The following is a 15,692-nucleotide window of genomic DNA, read 5'->3' on the forward strand; positions in this document are numbered from 1 at the left end:
GTGAGCGGGGACCCCAACCTCGGAGACTCCCAGCCCTTCCCCACATTCTCCACTCACACAGCCGCCCGGGGACGCCCCGCCACAGGAAGCATGGCTGGGACTGGGGTCCCCAGCAGGGGGCGAACGCAGCTGTGCGTGTGCCCGGATACAGGTGCCTGGCTGGCCCGGCCGCGCGGCGCGCCCCCTCCTCCGCCTGGCCCGCGGGCTGGCTGCGTGGCTTCCCCCGGGCAGGCCGCCAGCAGCCCGCCGCCTACTCCATGCCCGAGGCTGAGGCCAGCCTGGCGGGTGTCAGCAACGCGTGTCAGCAGCCGCGGCGGAGGGATAAACACTGGGCCTAGAGAGGGAGCCTGGGAAAGGCCAGAGATGGCGGCCAGGATTCCCTTTGCACCGGCTCTCTGGATTCTGCTTTTAATTTCCCTGCTCTCCAGACTGGGGGGCGCTCCCTGAGCCACTCCTTATCCTGAGGCTCCCTAGGAAATCACTCCCCAATTATCTGAGGATCCTACCAGGTCAGTACCCCCTAGAACTTCTGCACACCACCCCCCGCCCCAAGGGCAGTCAGGAGCTGAGGGGTGGGTGTGCCAGAGAGGATGAGGGAAGTTACACGTTGAACACCTAGGACGCTGCATCTCATTTGGTCCTCTGACAACCCCATAAGGTAGGTGTCATTATCCTCCTTTTACAGATGAAGAAACCAAGGCTCCAGAGAAGTTCGGCACCATGCCCAAGTCTTGCAGCTTGTAAATGACAGCGCCAGCTTTTGAACCTTGGTCTGCCAGAGGCAGAATAAGCTGAGGGTCACAGGCAGAAGCCCAAGGTCATAGGAAGCAAAGAGAGGGACCTGCAGCTCCAAACCCTGGAAACACCTGGAGCCTGGGAGGGGCCTGAGACTTTGGCCCCACTTGTAGGAAAACAGACCCAAGAAAGGGGACCTGCCCAGGGATGTGAGGCCTTCCTCAGTTTGGCCTCATCTTGGATGAGCACCCCCATGGTTCCATTTCGGCCAGACTTGGCTCCCCGACTCCAGGCCTGCCCAGAGAAGCCAGGCTGGTGAGTGAGCAGCAGGCAGGCAGCTGCCTCACCTGTGCCAGGCAAGATGCTCCTGGGATAAGAGCTTTTCATAAACAGAAGTTTCCGGCCACTTTGGCCTTTAATGCTGGGGCTTTCAGTAGCAGTTGGAATTCTCCCCCTCCCCTCCCCTCCCCTTCCCTCCCCAGCAGGCATAGCCCTCAGGTTGCAGCCCTAGACAATCCTACGTGCAAGGCTGGGCTGCAGCAGGGCACCCTGAGGTAGGCCCAGGCCATCGGGACTTGGCCTCCTCCCACCTTTCTTGGTTCTCCCTTCCCCTGGCCCCTAGAAAGTTGCCTTTTGGAACTGGGTCATCTTTTGGCCAGTTCCCAAGGCCCCCCAGACCTCCCAAGCAGCCATCAATTCCAGGAGTCAGGGCTTCCTGTCACCTGAAAAGACCCCCTAACTCAGCCTCCAGCTCTGCCACAGTCCAGGGCAGTCCAGAGGCCCAGCCACACACCCCAGCTTCATAGAAGAAAAACCACCCCTTGTCCTGCCAGGCCTGGGAGAGAAGAGCAAGTTTCTTCGAAGGCATGCCTCACCCCCCCACACACCCTTCACTGAGATCCTGGAATACAGGGATGGGACAGAAAGCCTGCCCCTCCTCCACAGACCTGGAAACTGAGACCCAAAGAGGGAAGAGTCACTCAAGGTCACATGGCAGTCAGTGGCAAAGGTAGGGCTAGAAGCCAGCACCCCCCTACATCCATCCCAGCCTCCCCGTGGGCCCGCCCACAGCCTCCCCCTGGGCCCACCCCTACCTCTCAGGGAGGCCCTCAACCAGTGTCACTGTCTCCACCCCCTCAGGATCATCTTGTTCCTCCGCTTCACACAATACTGACCATCGGACTGACCCCTCCTTCCCCCAACCACCGTTACAAGCACGCGTTGTCCTGTGCTCACGGGGTCATGGGCAAGGAATGTCATCCTCTCCCAACTCCCAGGGCCCTTGGCAGTCACACCCACAGTGGCTCATGCAACCTTAGGGACAGGCACATGAATGCTGCTTGGGTGCAAACCCACACCCAGGACATTTGCCTAATCTGGGACCCTTCTAGAAGCCTCCCTACCAGGCAGGCATTAGGGGTGCTGTACTCCCGGTCCCCATAAGGGAATTAGGTGACAGTGCCCAGGGCAAGAAAACCCACAACTTGGGGGTACCACAGAGAGCTGCTTACCCTCAAAGCCCAGCTCTAGCCCCAGGACACCCTATCTCCACAGAGCCGACAAGCTCGCAGCCTTGTCAAAGACACCTCCCCACCGCCCATACAGGGTCTAACTCATGGGTGACACATGGACTCGGTCATATACACACAGCACACACAAGAAGAGATTATGGGCTGACCCTGCATCCACGGCTTTTCAGTCCTTCAGGCACAACACAGTCAAGACCTGGCAAGATCAGCGTGCGCGCTGGGATCCCAGGGTTTGGGTCATACACACTCTTATGCCCTTGCACACAGCCCCATCCACGTCCAGGCACCCAGAGTTGGGGACACCTGCACACTCCATCCCACATCCCTTCCCTGCACACTCAGCGTGTCACACACACTCCGATCCCAAAAGCCTGAGCTGAGTTTCCCGCCCCAAGCCCCAACCCCAAACCCTTTGGCCCGGTGCCCACGGCCCCGGTGCACCAAGCCTTGCCCCCGCCGCCCCCTCGCCAAAGCCTGGGGCCCACCAGGCCCCATTGACTCGCACTTGGCGATGCACACGGCCCGGGCACGCCCCCCCATCCACACTCGGAAGAGCTCGGCCCGCCCCCAGAGCCCCCTCCCCGCTCAGCCCCCTCCCCCACTCACTCTGGCCCTCAAACTTGCGGATGATGGTGTCCAGGAAGGTGTTCTGCGGCGCGACGTGGCCCCTCCGCACCGGCATCCTGAGCCCATGGGCGGGCCGGGCGGGCCCCCACCCACCCCGGCCCGGCCCGGCCCAGCACTAGGCTTCGGGTGGCCCGGCCGGGCCGTGGTCCCCGCACCCCGCGGCCAAGCCGAGCACGGGCGGGGCCAAGACTGGACTGCGGGCGCCGGGTCCTCGCTCGGCTCCCGGCTACCCGCTCCGGACCCCGGGCCCGGCCTGGAGCCGCCTGAGCGCGAGCCGCCCGCCGCCGGCACACCTGTCTGCCGGCCCCCGCCGAGCCGCGGGGCCCGCTCCGCCGCGTCCTCGCGCTGCGCTCCGCCCGCCCGAGCCCCGGGCTCCTGGCTCCCGCCTGCCGCCGCGCCGACAGCCGCTCCAGCGCCCGCGGCTCGGGCAGCGCCTGCGGCTCGGCCCGGCCGCGGAAGGGTTAATGCGGCGCGCGCCCCTCCGGCTCCGGCCCCCGCCTCCCGGCCCCCTCCCGCCTGCCGCGCGCCCGCAGCGCCGCCCTCTCCCCCCTCGCCCGCCCCACGGCGCGCGCCCGCCCTTCCCATTGGCTGAGCCGCGCCGAGTGCTCCCCCAGCGCCAGCCCCTCGCTCTGCCAAGGAGCCCCCGGGACTCGCGCGCCCAGAGGGGGAAGGGACCCTTAGGCAGGGGGAACTGTGAGGACAGGTGCCATGGCCGGCTTGTAGGCGGCCGGAAGGGGGGGAAGGGATTCCACCCCCACCCCAGATTAGCGGCTAAGAAACCTGATTTGAAGGGAAACGGCGGGTCCTTATGCCCTGGTTCCCCACCACCCCGAGCACTAGCTTGGTATACACAGCATGCGCTCAGTGCCTACTGTGGGTGACCGGGGCAAGGCCTGGGCCCTCGAAGACGAGCCCGGGGTCGAGGGAGACCCTGGAAATAGGAAAAGCAAGACAATCTGGAGGCCCCAGACCAGCAGAGATCTGAAATAAGGGAGGGTGAAACTTGGGGCACGCCCCCTGCCCCAACACACACACACACACACACACACACACCACACACACACACACACCCACAGACAGAGAGAGAGAGAGAGAGAGAGCCCTCTGTGGGGCTCTGCATAGGAGCCGCACAGAGGGACATTCTGACAGCAGTTGCGGCCTCCTAGCTGCAGGATCAAAGAGAGGTCCCTGAGCGCGAGGTTCCAACCGGGGGATCCCCGTGTGCGAGCGGCCCGCCCTCCCCCGGCAGCCAGGGGCCAGCCTTGCACGCCCAATCGGCGGGCTCGGGGCCCTGCGGCGGCGGCCGCGGCCCAGCCCCTCGGAAAGCCCTGGCCCAGCCGCAGGCCCCTCCCCCCCGGCCAGCTGGCTCCTCCAGCTGCGGCTCCCTTATTTAGGCAAGGAGGCCTAGGGATGCTCAAGGGCAGGCGGGGTGTCTGCCCGCCGCCTGCTCATCGCCTGCATGGGTCTGAGTGAGGGTCTCCGGGCGCAATGTCCTCGGACTTTGCAGTCAGGCAGGGCCCCGGGAAGGCCAGGGCGGGGAGGCGAGTGTTGACAGCTGAGTGGGCGGGCGGGGAGGGAGGAGTCGCAGCTGAACAGCCGAGGGTCCCCTCCCTGCAGCCGGATCAGAGACCTGTCTAGATGGATGGGGCCATGTGGGGGCTCCTGAGGGCTTGCAGCTGCCTCTGTCCTTGGAGCAGGGGCTGGGTCTTGTCACCAGCGAGAACCATCATGGGGGGAGGGGAAGAACAAAGGGCAGGGAAGGAAGCGGAGTCCCGAAGAAGGAAGGCGCAGAAAGAACTGTCGTGGTGAGACCACCCTACCCGGACTCTCACCTTCCACCCAGGAGCAAAAAGATGCAAACACTAGGGCCAAATGGGGCCACTGGCCAGCAGATGACACTCTTTTTTATTTGCTGGTGGGTGGGCAGTGACTCAGGGAGGCAGCCAGTGGGAGAGAAGGAGGTGGCTCCACCAGCTGATGCTAAAAAAGTCCAGAGGCTCTTGCCTGTGCAGTTATTCCTTAGGCCCTCTCCACTGCCAGCAGTTTCCTCACTCACCCCCCAGGGGGCCCAGGGCCTTCCACAGCACAAGCTACTCCTCCTTGGTGTATCACTTGGCATCAGGTGCATCAACACATCTGGGTTCCGGGTAGAACCTAGTCCATGACTGGCCCAGCCCCCACCCCACCCCATGGCCATCCCTGGCTGCTGGGTTGCCTGCCATGAATCCAGGATGATTCATGTGTGAGTGAAGTGTCCTCCTGTCCAGGCCAGGGCATGGAGAGAAAGTGAGCAAAGGCCAGCAGCTGAGAATGGGCATGGGAGAGCGAGAAGGGAAAGGGACATCTGTAGCCTCCCCCTCTCTCCAGACCAAGGGAGAGGGAGAGCTAGGCCCTGAAGGGAAGGAGCCACTCATCTGAGCTGGCCAGCTGTCCTCCACTCCTGTACCCATGTTGCTGGGGCAGGCCTCTGCTCTTATCCCAAAGAGAAGACAAAGGAGTCAGAGGAGCCCTTCATCCTCCCAAACAGAGAGGAGCCCAGGCACAGCATAGCCCTCCTTCTGTGCACAGAGGCAAGAAGAGAGCTGCTCCCTCAAGATGAGGAGAGACAGACCTCTCCCTCTCTCCCCCAAGCCCACTCCACATACTCAGAAGTCAAAACCGAATGTAGATTTCTGACTTCCTTGGAGGCTCAGGGTAGAGCCTGAAGGCAGACCCACTTAGCCGCCCCCACACTCAAGAATTGAGCTGAGGAAGAGAAGCTGTGAGAGGGGGCAAGCTCTCCCCAAAGCAACATTTCTGGGCCTCAGATGAGCTGATGGAGAAGTCCCCACTGCCATCAACTTCCCACCTCTGCTACCCCCAGATCTGGGACAAAGAGAAAAGTGCCCAACCCTAATACCAAGAGCTGGGCTGTTAAGCCTCTAGAATCTGCCCCACCCCCATCTCAGCTCCAAGAGCCATTTCAGAGACCATTCCTGGGAAGAGCTCTCCCGCACCCTGCCTGTGACTGAGGGAAGAGAGAGGCTACAGTGAGATATCCAGGCTCCTCCCAGCTCCCAGAAAGAAAGACTTTAGGGAGAAAAGTCTGCAGAAAGCATCCTGCCCACCCTGCTCTCTGCTCCTGCTCAGTCCGAAGGCATGGAGCCAGGACATCCTGGAAGGAAAAAGAGAAATGGAAGCCCGCTCTGCCAGAGGTCCCCCAAGGAGCGGGCTGGGCAAGACACCATCAAAGTCAGGCCCAGGAGAGCCTGGGGTTACCCACAGGGGACTGGGAAGCAGTTCCAGTCGGTTGGGCACAGGAGAGACAGCTTACAGAGCAATGGTTCCTGGGAAACCCTGGGGGAGGAAGAACAGCGTGAGCAGGTCCCTTGATGCTTGAACATGGTGGGGTTTTTTGTTTTTCTGTGCAACTGGGTCCCCAGAATAGAGATTTTTTTCAGATATGAACTGGAGTTGGAGGAGAAAACAATCAAAGAAACAGCATGTTTCCCCTCCAGAAGTGGATGATCAGGGCATATTGATAGAAAGAAGGGAAGTAGGAAGGAAAGAAAGAAGGAAGAAAGGATGGAAGGAAGGAACCCGCCTGAAACCCCTAGCCAGGAGCCAGGACGCTCTTCACTCATCGCCCTCTGCAGCTCCACATGTAGCAATCCCACCAACCCCTGGTCCATTCCAAGGTCTTCTCTGGATAAACTGATCCCCACCTTTGGTGGGTCATTTTCCCTGCCTTTGTGGTGTCAAAAGAAGCAAGTAAGGCCCTGGAGACTAGGATTCAGGAGATCTGACTTCTAATTCTGGTTCTGCTACTAGTTGCATCGACAAGTGTTTACTGGGGGCTTTCTAAGTACTGGGCCCTGTGCCAGACACTGCTGGGGGACAAGAGGGATAAGCCAGGATCCCTCCTCCAGGGATTCACAGTCTAGTGAGTTTTGAGGGAGACGGTGGGCAGACAGAAACTGCAGTCTGCAGTCAGTGCTGTGGGATTACGAGGAGGTGTTGGTTAATTTCAACTGGAGGAGTCTTGGAGGGCCTTGCCAGGGAAGGAGATTTCAGAGCAGGTCCTTGAAGGTTGGAGATGGGGCAGGGCAGAAGCATTGCAGATAGAAGAGACAACATAAGGATATATAAAGAAAGGAGAATGGAGATTGGGTCTGGGGACAAAATAATTTGATGTGGTGGCAGTGGAGCAGCAGGCTGGCACCATTTGCAGAGGGCTGAGGACTATGAATTTTATTCTGTCTGCAAGGGGGACACAGTAGTGGCAGAAAACAGTAAGGAAACAGTAGTGGCAGCTGAATGCAGAATCCATGAATGTAAATATTCTGTCTGTCTTTGTACAGACCCTGGCAAAGAGTAGGTATCCAAGAAAGGTTTGTTGATTGAATGAAACGTGTATAATAGTTTGGAGAAAATGAGGTGGATATGAGGTTTTTCCATTACCTATTGCTGCATAACAGCCATCCCAAGATCCAGTGGCTTAATTGGATATATTTTGCTCATGGATTTGCAACTGGGGTAGTTTCCACCAGGACCACTTTTCTCTGCTTTACTCCAAACTAGAGACTGGAAGATTCATCTACTTACGTTTGGTGGTTCGTGCTGGCTGTTGGCTGGGACCTCAGCTAGGACTGGGGCCAGACAGGTACACGAAGCCCTTCTGTGTGGCCACTTGGCTCCCTCACAGCATGAAGGCTGTGTTCCAAGGGCCAGTGTCCCAAGAGAAGACCAGTCAGCAGCTGTATCTGCTTGAGTAACTTAGCCTTAAAAAATCACATAAAACAACTTCTGCTGTAATCATGGCCCATCAGATGCAAGGAGAACAAACACAGACCCCCACCTCTCAGTGGAGGGGTGTTGCTGTCACACTGGAAGAAAAGCATATTGTATTGGCACGACCACCTTGGGAAAATATCATCTGCCACATAGAGAAATACAATAGTCCAAGGGAGAGATGCCCAACACTTGAACCAGGTCAGAGGTGATGGAACAGGGCCCATTTGTTGTGTAACTTTAGGAGTACCACTAAATCTCACTTGCCTTACCTGTAAAATGAGGAGACCAAACAAGCTGATCTCTGAGATCCCTTCCAGCTCTAGCAGTGAGTGATTCCTTAATTCCACACAGCAACACACCCACCCATGAGTGGTTCCTCCGTTTCTCCTCAATAGCCATCTTCACCTCCACCTCCTGCCTCTGCTCTCTCATCCTGGGTGCACTTGGAGCCAATGGTTACTCCACAAATAGCACCATGATCCATCCTGCATATTTATATCAGACTAAAAATAAGTGGTGCAGGAGACCCCTTAGGACAAGATAGAAGCCCCCGAGACTGATCAATCTCCCATTTTATCTGCTGTGTTAGCATCACAGTAGCATCTACTGGAAACCACAAACACAAGGAACTCATTATCTAACCGGGAAAAGAACCAGTAGGCATGAAAAAACTTGGATATGAAATGTCAGAAGAACAATCTGGTGATGTTGAGGATACATGGAGGGGTGTTCAGAAGAAGGAGGGCTCTGAGTGGGCTGGGGCAGCTCGGAAAACTTCCCGGGCGATTTTGGTCCTTCTGCATGGTAAGGGCTTTCTCAGGTACAAAGGAAGGCGGTGAACATCTTCATAAAGCAAGATCCCAAGAGGAGTCAGGTGTGGGTTTCCCTACCAACCTATACTTACCCCCAGATGAGAAAGAGAAGGGGCCAGTTTCAGTTTCCTCTGCCTGAAAACTTAATAGTCATCTGTTCCTTTGATTTAAGGACTGGGATTTTTAGACACAAGAAGGGGCTTCAAGTGAGGCTCCAAAACTTAGCAAGTACTAGAAGCTCCAGAATTACTATATAGGATGGACTGATGGGGAGAAAGAATCCGATTATAAGGAGGCCAGGACATTTGTCTGGAGGTTGAATTTGCATGTATTCCTTTTTAAATGTATTTACTAAGCACCTAATATGTATCTAACACTATTCTAGAAAATAGGTTGGTTTTGTTTTAAAAAATGCCCTGACAGTTTGCAGAACTAGTGCACTGTTTTGACATATATTAGGGGGTTTATTTTTGAGTGGCTTCGAGGGATTTAAAAATATGAAGAACCAAGACATGCTTTGGGCTACCTTGCCAGGAAAGCTGGCCCTGGAGGAGATCCCAAGCTCTCTTGGCTACTCAATGCCTCCAGCCAGGTTGGAGCTTTATCTCTGTCCAAGGTGCTGAAAACACTTTACGGCAGGCTCGGCAGAAAACCAGGGAGGGCAGCCCAGGTGACAAGACTGAGGCACTCTTCAGGACACAGTGCATTAGATGGTCACCCCAAATCCTGAAAATGCCTCTGGAGCTGGACAGTAGCTCCTGGAGGCAGCACGGGGTGAAGCAAGAGCTGCGTTTGCCAGTCAGTGCTGAGAACACCATGTCTCACGCATTTTCAGAGTGTGCCTTCCTCCCTCACTCCCCTGACAGCCATCAGGAAAAGATATGAATAAACCCCTGAACTTTACACTTGCAACTCTTGGGATTTCCTTTGGGAGTTTCTGTTGCTTTATGAAATATTAGAGCCAGAAGCAAACACTTTCGTATATTAGACAATAAAACAGAGATTCACAGTGACAAGGACTCTGCCTCAAGGTTATGCCACAAGTTAGAAACTGAGCTGGACATAAAATAGTGTCTCCTGGTTCTTAGTTAAGTGATTTTTCCACCACACCAGGCCAGGTGGGAGATTACATACCACATATAACAAGAGCTAAAGAAATTTGAGATATGTGTGTGAGAGAGAGAGAGAAACCAGAGAACTCTAGATACAGAGGTGGCTCTGTCAACTCTCTAGAACTTTTGCTGTTCATTCTGCTAATATCAGGCAGAATTAAGAGCCTACCCCAGCTTGGAATAAAAATGCTAACCCAACACTAGCTTCATATCCTAGCCCATCCCAAGGATCATCAGCTACTGAGCCAGCCAACACCAAGGACCTGAGAAGAGAACTCAGGTTCAAATAGGTCTTGCATGGCCAGGAACAGTGGCTTACACCTGTAATCCCAGCATTTTGGGAGGCTGAGGTGGGAGGATGGCTTGAGCCCAGGTGTTCAAAACCAGCCTAGGCAACATAGTGAGACCTCATCTCTACAAAAAGAAAAAATTAGCTGGGTGTGATGGCACACACCTGTAGTCCCAGCATTCAGCAAGATGAAGCAAGAGGATTGCTTGAGCTGGGTAAGTCAAGGCTGCAGCTAGCTGTTCACTTTTCTTTTTTTTTTTTTTTTTTTTTTGAGACGGAGTCTCACTCTGTCTCCCAGACTGGAGTGCAGTGGCGCAATCTCGGCTCACTGCAAGCTCTGCCTCCCGGGTTCACGCCATTGTCCTGCCTCAGCCTCTCCGAGTAGCTGGGACTACAGGCGCCCGCCACCACGCCTGGCTAATTTTTTGTATTTTTAGCAGAGACGGGGTTTCACCATGGTCTCCATCTCCTGACCTCGTGATCCGCCCGCCTTGGCCTCCCAAAGTGCTGGGATTACAAGCGTGAGCCACCATGCCCGGCCTAACTTTTCTTTTTCTGAGACAGGGTCTCACCCTGTCTCCCAGGCTGGGGTGCAGTGACACAATCATGGCCCACTGCAGCCTTGACCTCCTAGGCTCAAGTGATCCTCCCACTTCAGCCTCCCAAGCAGCTGGGACTACAGGTGTGCGCCATCATGCCTGGCTAATTTTTGCATTTTTTTTCAGAGACAGGGTCTCACTATGTTGCCCAGTCTGGTTTTGACCTCCTGGGCTCAAGTGATCCACCCTCCTCAGCCTCCTAAAGTACTGGGATTACAGGCATGAGCCACCATGCCCAGGTGCAGTGAGCCGTGATAGCACCACTGCACTCCAGCCTGGGCAACAGAGTGAGACCCTGTCTCAAAAAGCAAAAACAAAAACAACAAACAAACAGGTCTCCCACTCCATCATCTCCCTGATAGACCCACAAACAATTATCCATCGCTTTCTATGTGCCCCCCACTGAGAAGTGCTCCTAAGGAAATATGTGATATACGATACAGTCCCTGGCCTTACAAAATTTGCAATTAGTTGAGAAGACAATATTTTCACCCATGATTAGACAACATTACAGGAGCCAAATACAAATAATGGCAGCTGACAAGAGAAGTTACATATTCCTAGATCCCAAGTCTAAGAAGTGGTGTGGACCATGAATGCTTTTTCTTTTTCTAAAAATGTTATTCATTTTTGTAAAATAGAGACAGGATCTCCCCATGTTGCCCCAGCTGGTCTCAAACTCCTGGGCTCACGCGATCCTCCCACCTGGGCCTCCCAAAGTGCTGGGATTACAGGTGTGAGCCATGGCGCCCGGACAGACCATGAATGCTTTGACTTCAGGGTCTGAAGGAATCGTTTTAAGGCCAGAAGGATAAGGGAAGGCTTCGCAAGGGAGGAAGGCTTAGGGAGAATTTGGCTGAGCTGTCCCTCTGGGGGACCAGCAGTCCAGTACAGGGCCAGATAGAGCCAGTGAGGGTGTGAAGGTGACGGCGGAGGCCGATCGCAATGCTGGGGCGCTAAATGTCCAGGAAAAGCGGATTCGATCTTTCCCTGCTGAAGAAGAACAGGCCATGAGAGCTCCCCCTTCTGGATCCGCGCGGCAGAACACCATCTCCTCTAGGAAGTGGGCTCAGCAGTGCCCAGCGCAGCCCGGGCTGGTGTTTAAAAAACCAGACAACAGACTGGGAACCCAATTTCCTGGGAGCCCCAGGGAAGACTTAGGTCATCATCAACAGCAAATATGTCAGGGACGCCTCTGGGAGGTCACTGGGAGTCAGGGGCATATAATCCATTTGGGGAGAGCAGGAAAAAAAGACAAGTCACCAATGACTGAAGGTTCGCCAGGGCTTGGAGTCAGGATTTCCACATCTCACAAATCAGCAGCGGGCTCTAAAGGCTGCTTCTCCCACCCTGGTCTGGAGAGAGGGCCCAGCCCCTCCTGGGGGCACCTGAGAGGGTTCTGTGCAGACGATCCCAGTGACAGTTGCTGTGGAATTTCCATGCTGGGCACACTTGAGGCCCAAAGCTCCGATTCCCAAGAGGCGCCACAGCAACCATGCCAGGAAACTGGGCCAGGCTGAGGGTGGCAGGAGAGGGAGACGGGAGGAGGCAGGAAGGGGGCAGGGCCTGTCAGATGAATCCCTGACAACCATCTGTCTCAAGTCCGAGGTAACCTTATATCTTTGCCTCAGCAGATAGGATGACTTTGTATGTAGGGCCTTCAGAGCCCAAGACAGGGCACCTATGGTGAGCATTCAGGAGGCCTCAGCTTGCCCCTGAAACCCCCTCGTTCTCACTCTGGATCCCCGGAATAAAGGACAATTTCGGCCAGGCGCTGTGGCTTATGCCTGTAATCCCAGCACTTTGGGAGGCCAAGGCGGGCAGATCATGAGGTCAGGAAATCGAGACCATCCTGGCTAACACGGTGAAACCCCGTCTCTACTAAAAATACAAAAAATTAGCTGGGCGTGGTGGCAGGCGCCTGTAGTCCCAGCTACTCGGGAGGCTGAGGCAGGAGAATGACGTGAACTCGGGAGGCGGAGCTTGCAGTGAGCTGAGATCATGCCACTGCACTCCAGCCTGGGCGACAAAGCGAGACTCCCTCTCAAAAAAAAGGGGGAGTGGGGGGAATTTCAAGTTCCCACGGATGGGAAAGCCTTCATATCCACACAGATGCTCTTGGCCCAAATTAGCTTTGGAGGGGCAGGGCCCAGATGAGGAGGCTGGTCAGTGAGGGAGCCCAGGATGCACAACCCATGGGCAACTGCAAAACTGTGAGAGGGGGAGCTCCCCAGCCGGGGAGCAGGGAGGGGGCACGAGGAGATGCCGCCCTGCCCTCAGGTGGGCTCCCTGGGGCAGAGCCTGGTGAACCTCTTCCAGAGACGCTTCTGCCTCCTGGCTGACAGACTGAGTGACCTGGAAACCCAAGACCTTACCCTGGCAGTGGCAGGGGTCTGCCAGCCTCTGGGGGCTCCTGGGAGTCTGGACCAACTTCCACCTTCCCAAGGGAAATGCAAGAATCTCCAGGCCTTGATCAACCTTCAGGTTTAGATTCTTCCTTCCACACCACTGCCCCGAGAGTGTGTGTGTGTGTATGTGTGTCTGTGTGTGTGTGAGAGAGAGAGTGCACACATGCATGGATGTATGTATGTGTGTGTCAGTTTGTTCAGGCTGCTGTAAGAAAACACCATGGACCGGGTGGCCTAAAGACAACATAAATTTATTTCTCACAGTTCTGGATGCTGCAGTCTAAGATCAAGGTGCTGGCAGATTCCATGTCTGGTGAGCACCCACGGTTCATAAACAGCGCCTTCTCACTGTGTCCTCACATGATGGAAAGGTGGGGGATCTCTCCGGGGTTTTTTTCTTAAGGGCACGCATCCTATTCAGGAAGGTTCCTCCCTCACGACCTCAACACCTCCCAAGCACCCCGCCTCCTAACACCATCACCTTGGGGGCTAGGATCCCAACTTATGAATTTGTGGGGAAATCAAACGTTCCCCGAAACGTTTGTGTGTGTAAGAGAGTATGCATGGATGTATGTGTGTGTGTGAGAGTGTGCATGCATGCATGTATGTATATATGTGTATGTGTGTGCATGCATGCATGGATATATGTGTAAGAAAGTGTGCATGCATGCATGGATGTATGTGTGTGCATGTATATGTGTATGTGAAGTTACCTCCTGAGTCTTCAGTTTGACACACCCCATGTGGTCTGTGCAGGAAACAGGGAGGCGCAGATTTGTCCCAATCTGCTCCCCTGGGGGTGGGCCCAAATAAGCCACCTTGGGACCCCAGATGGTTGGTGTAGACCCATCACTCGATGCCGTTGGCTCCTTTCCCATCCCCTGGGTCTCCCCCTCCCTTCGTGGTGTCTGATCCCACGACTGCGCTGGAATCGCTCCTCCTCGGCTCTCTGCTGCCCTCATGTGGCTGTCTCAAGAAGGGCTGGGGCTGCCGGGGGCGCCCAGGATCAACACAGGAGCCCCTTCAGACTGGCAACCCTGTCCACAGCCCGGAACCCTCAGCATCGCAGAACCCGCCCCAACGCCCTCACCAAATGCTGAGCACCAATTCTGCAATCTGGAAGCTGAGCAAATCTCTCCGCCCCCCAGCACTCAGCATGAGTTACATCCTCGGGAGGGGGAGGCCTGGCGGCAGCTGCTCCCCACCCCTCTCCCGCTTCTCCCGCCTCCCTTCCCTCCTTTCCCCGCTCCCCACCCGTCCTTGCCAGCAGGCAGGAAGGAAGCTGCTCATAGTGCAAGGGTGGGGTACTTCCAGCTCACACTGAACAGCCCCGGGCTGGGCTATAAAGAGTCAGGGACTTCCGCTCAGTCACCCCTGCCCTCACCACCCAGGCCCCCACGCACACACCCCAGGCCCAAGGCCTTCCCTTCCCAGCACAGCCCTCCAAGGTCAAGGCGTCCCCCGCCCAGCCCTGCACAGCACTCTGGTCTGAGAGGGAAGGCAGGGGCAAGATTTGCCGCCTCTTTTGCGTTATGGAGGGGGCAGGGGGCACAGGGCACAGCCCTCCCCAGGGAGGGATCCCTTACTCACCCACAGAAGGCTGTCACCTTACCCCTGGGGTCTGGGCCGGCCCTCCCCGAGGCGGGAACACAGCCATTGTCAGGGACAAGGGGGCTCAGTTCCCAACCACATCATCTCCAAAGCCCATTCAGCTTCAGATCTCATGATTTAAGATGGAAATTCTTTCAGCCGAACACCAAACATCCAATCTTGAAAACTGTTTTTTCGGAAAGTCCTCTTTAAAACATGGTTACCAATATGAGCAGTCAGCCACTAAGACGCATGGGCATCATTCTTGGCAGGGTTGCAGGCATAGAGCAAGCCAGCACCAGGCAGAGCCCTAGGGAGGGCAGGCCTCCTCCGACAGGTGGGAGAATCAACTGTTCTCATCAGAGCACCTTAATGGAAGGCAGGACACTCAGGACAACACTAGCCACAGCCCAAGAAAGGGGAAGCAGGGAATCCCCTGTCCAGAGAGCATTCACCTCTGACTTTTTCTGTTTGACTTTTTTTTTTCCTCCTTTTCTTAAGACCCTGCCATGGCATCCTCTGCCCCAATTCAAACCCAATCCAGGCCTACTCTGACCCTCAGCTTTCAGCGCTGACTGTACTGAACTGGACCCCATCCTCCCTGTGACCCTCAGCCTTCAGTGCTGGCTGTACTGAACTGTAACCCTTCCTCCCTGTGGCCACAGAGTGCTCCTTCTTGGACTCCTCCCATTCACCTAGATTGACTTCTTTCTGCCCACACAGACCCATCTAGCCTCAGCCAATTCCCTTCTCAGTGGCCCCTCTCCGTTGCCTCCAGAACACAACTTCCAGTCCCCAGGCGGCTGCACACATTTGCAACAAAACAAGCCAATGTATGAAGCAATCCCGCTCAGTGCAGGAGCTCAACCCAGCAGAAGATCCCCACAGAGAGGAACTGGCCTGTGTCTTCCAGAGCACACAGGTTCATTTAAGTGAGAACCCACACTCACAGCGCAAGCTGCCCAAAAACCACGACCAGGAGGGCCCAGAGAAAGAGCTGTCCCTGGGGCCTTGGGGACAGAGTGACAGCCACCCGGGGAGCATGGAGAAGGGGACGTAAGGAAGACCTCACAGAGGAGTCATCCTGCGACTGTGTTGGTTGGGTCCTTCAGGAAGCAGAGTCCCAGGAGTTGGAAGCATAAGAGGAATACTGGGGGCAATGCCTGAGAAAGATAACAGGGACCAGGAGCAGGAGTGGGTCGGGCAGGGGGAGGATCA

The 15,692-nt window shown here is 56.0% G+C and overlaps 1 protein-coding gene across 4 annotated transcripts in view; it reads right to left on the reverse strand.

Moving 5' to 3' along the window:
• The window catches only part of KCNH2 (potassium voltage-gated channel subfamily H member 2), a 34,103-nt gene extending 30,696 nt beyond the window's left edge, over positions 1-3,407 (reverse strand). For 3 of the 4 annotated variants that reach the window (XM_030826148.1, XM_030826147.1, XM_030826150.1), the window contains exon 1: positions 2,871-3,407. In XM_030826148.1, the coding sequence (XP_030682008.1) occupies positions 2,871-2,946 (76 nt within the window). In that variant the 5' untranslated portion in view covers positions 2,947-3,407. Of the gene's footprint in view, positions 1-57; positions 1,192-2,870 lie in introns of those variants that run through there. The other variant, XM_030826149.1, reaches the window with a different exon arrangement.
• Between the last annotated feature and the right edge of the window lie 12,285 nt (positions 3,408-15,692).

The sequence above is a fragment of the Nomascus leucogenys genome, chromosome 13, assembly GCF_006542625.1.
Source record: "Nomascus leucogenys isolate Asia chromosome 13, Asia_NLE_v1, whole genome shotgun sequence".
Lineage (NCBI taxonomy): Eukaryota > Metazoa > Chordata > Mammalia > Primates > Hylobatidae > Nomascus > Nomascus leucogenys.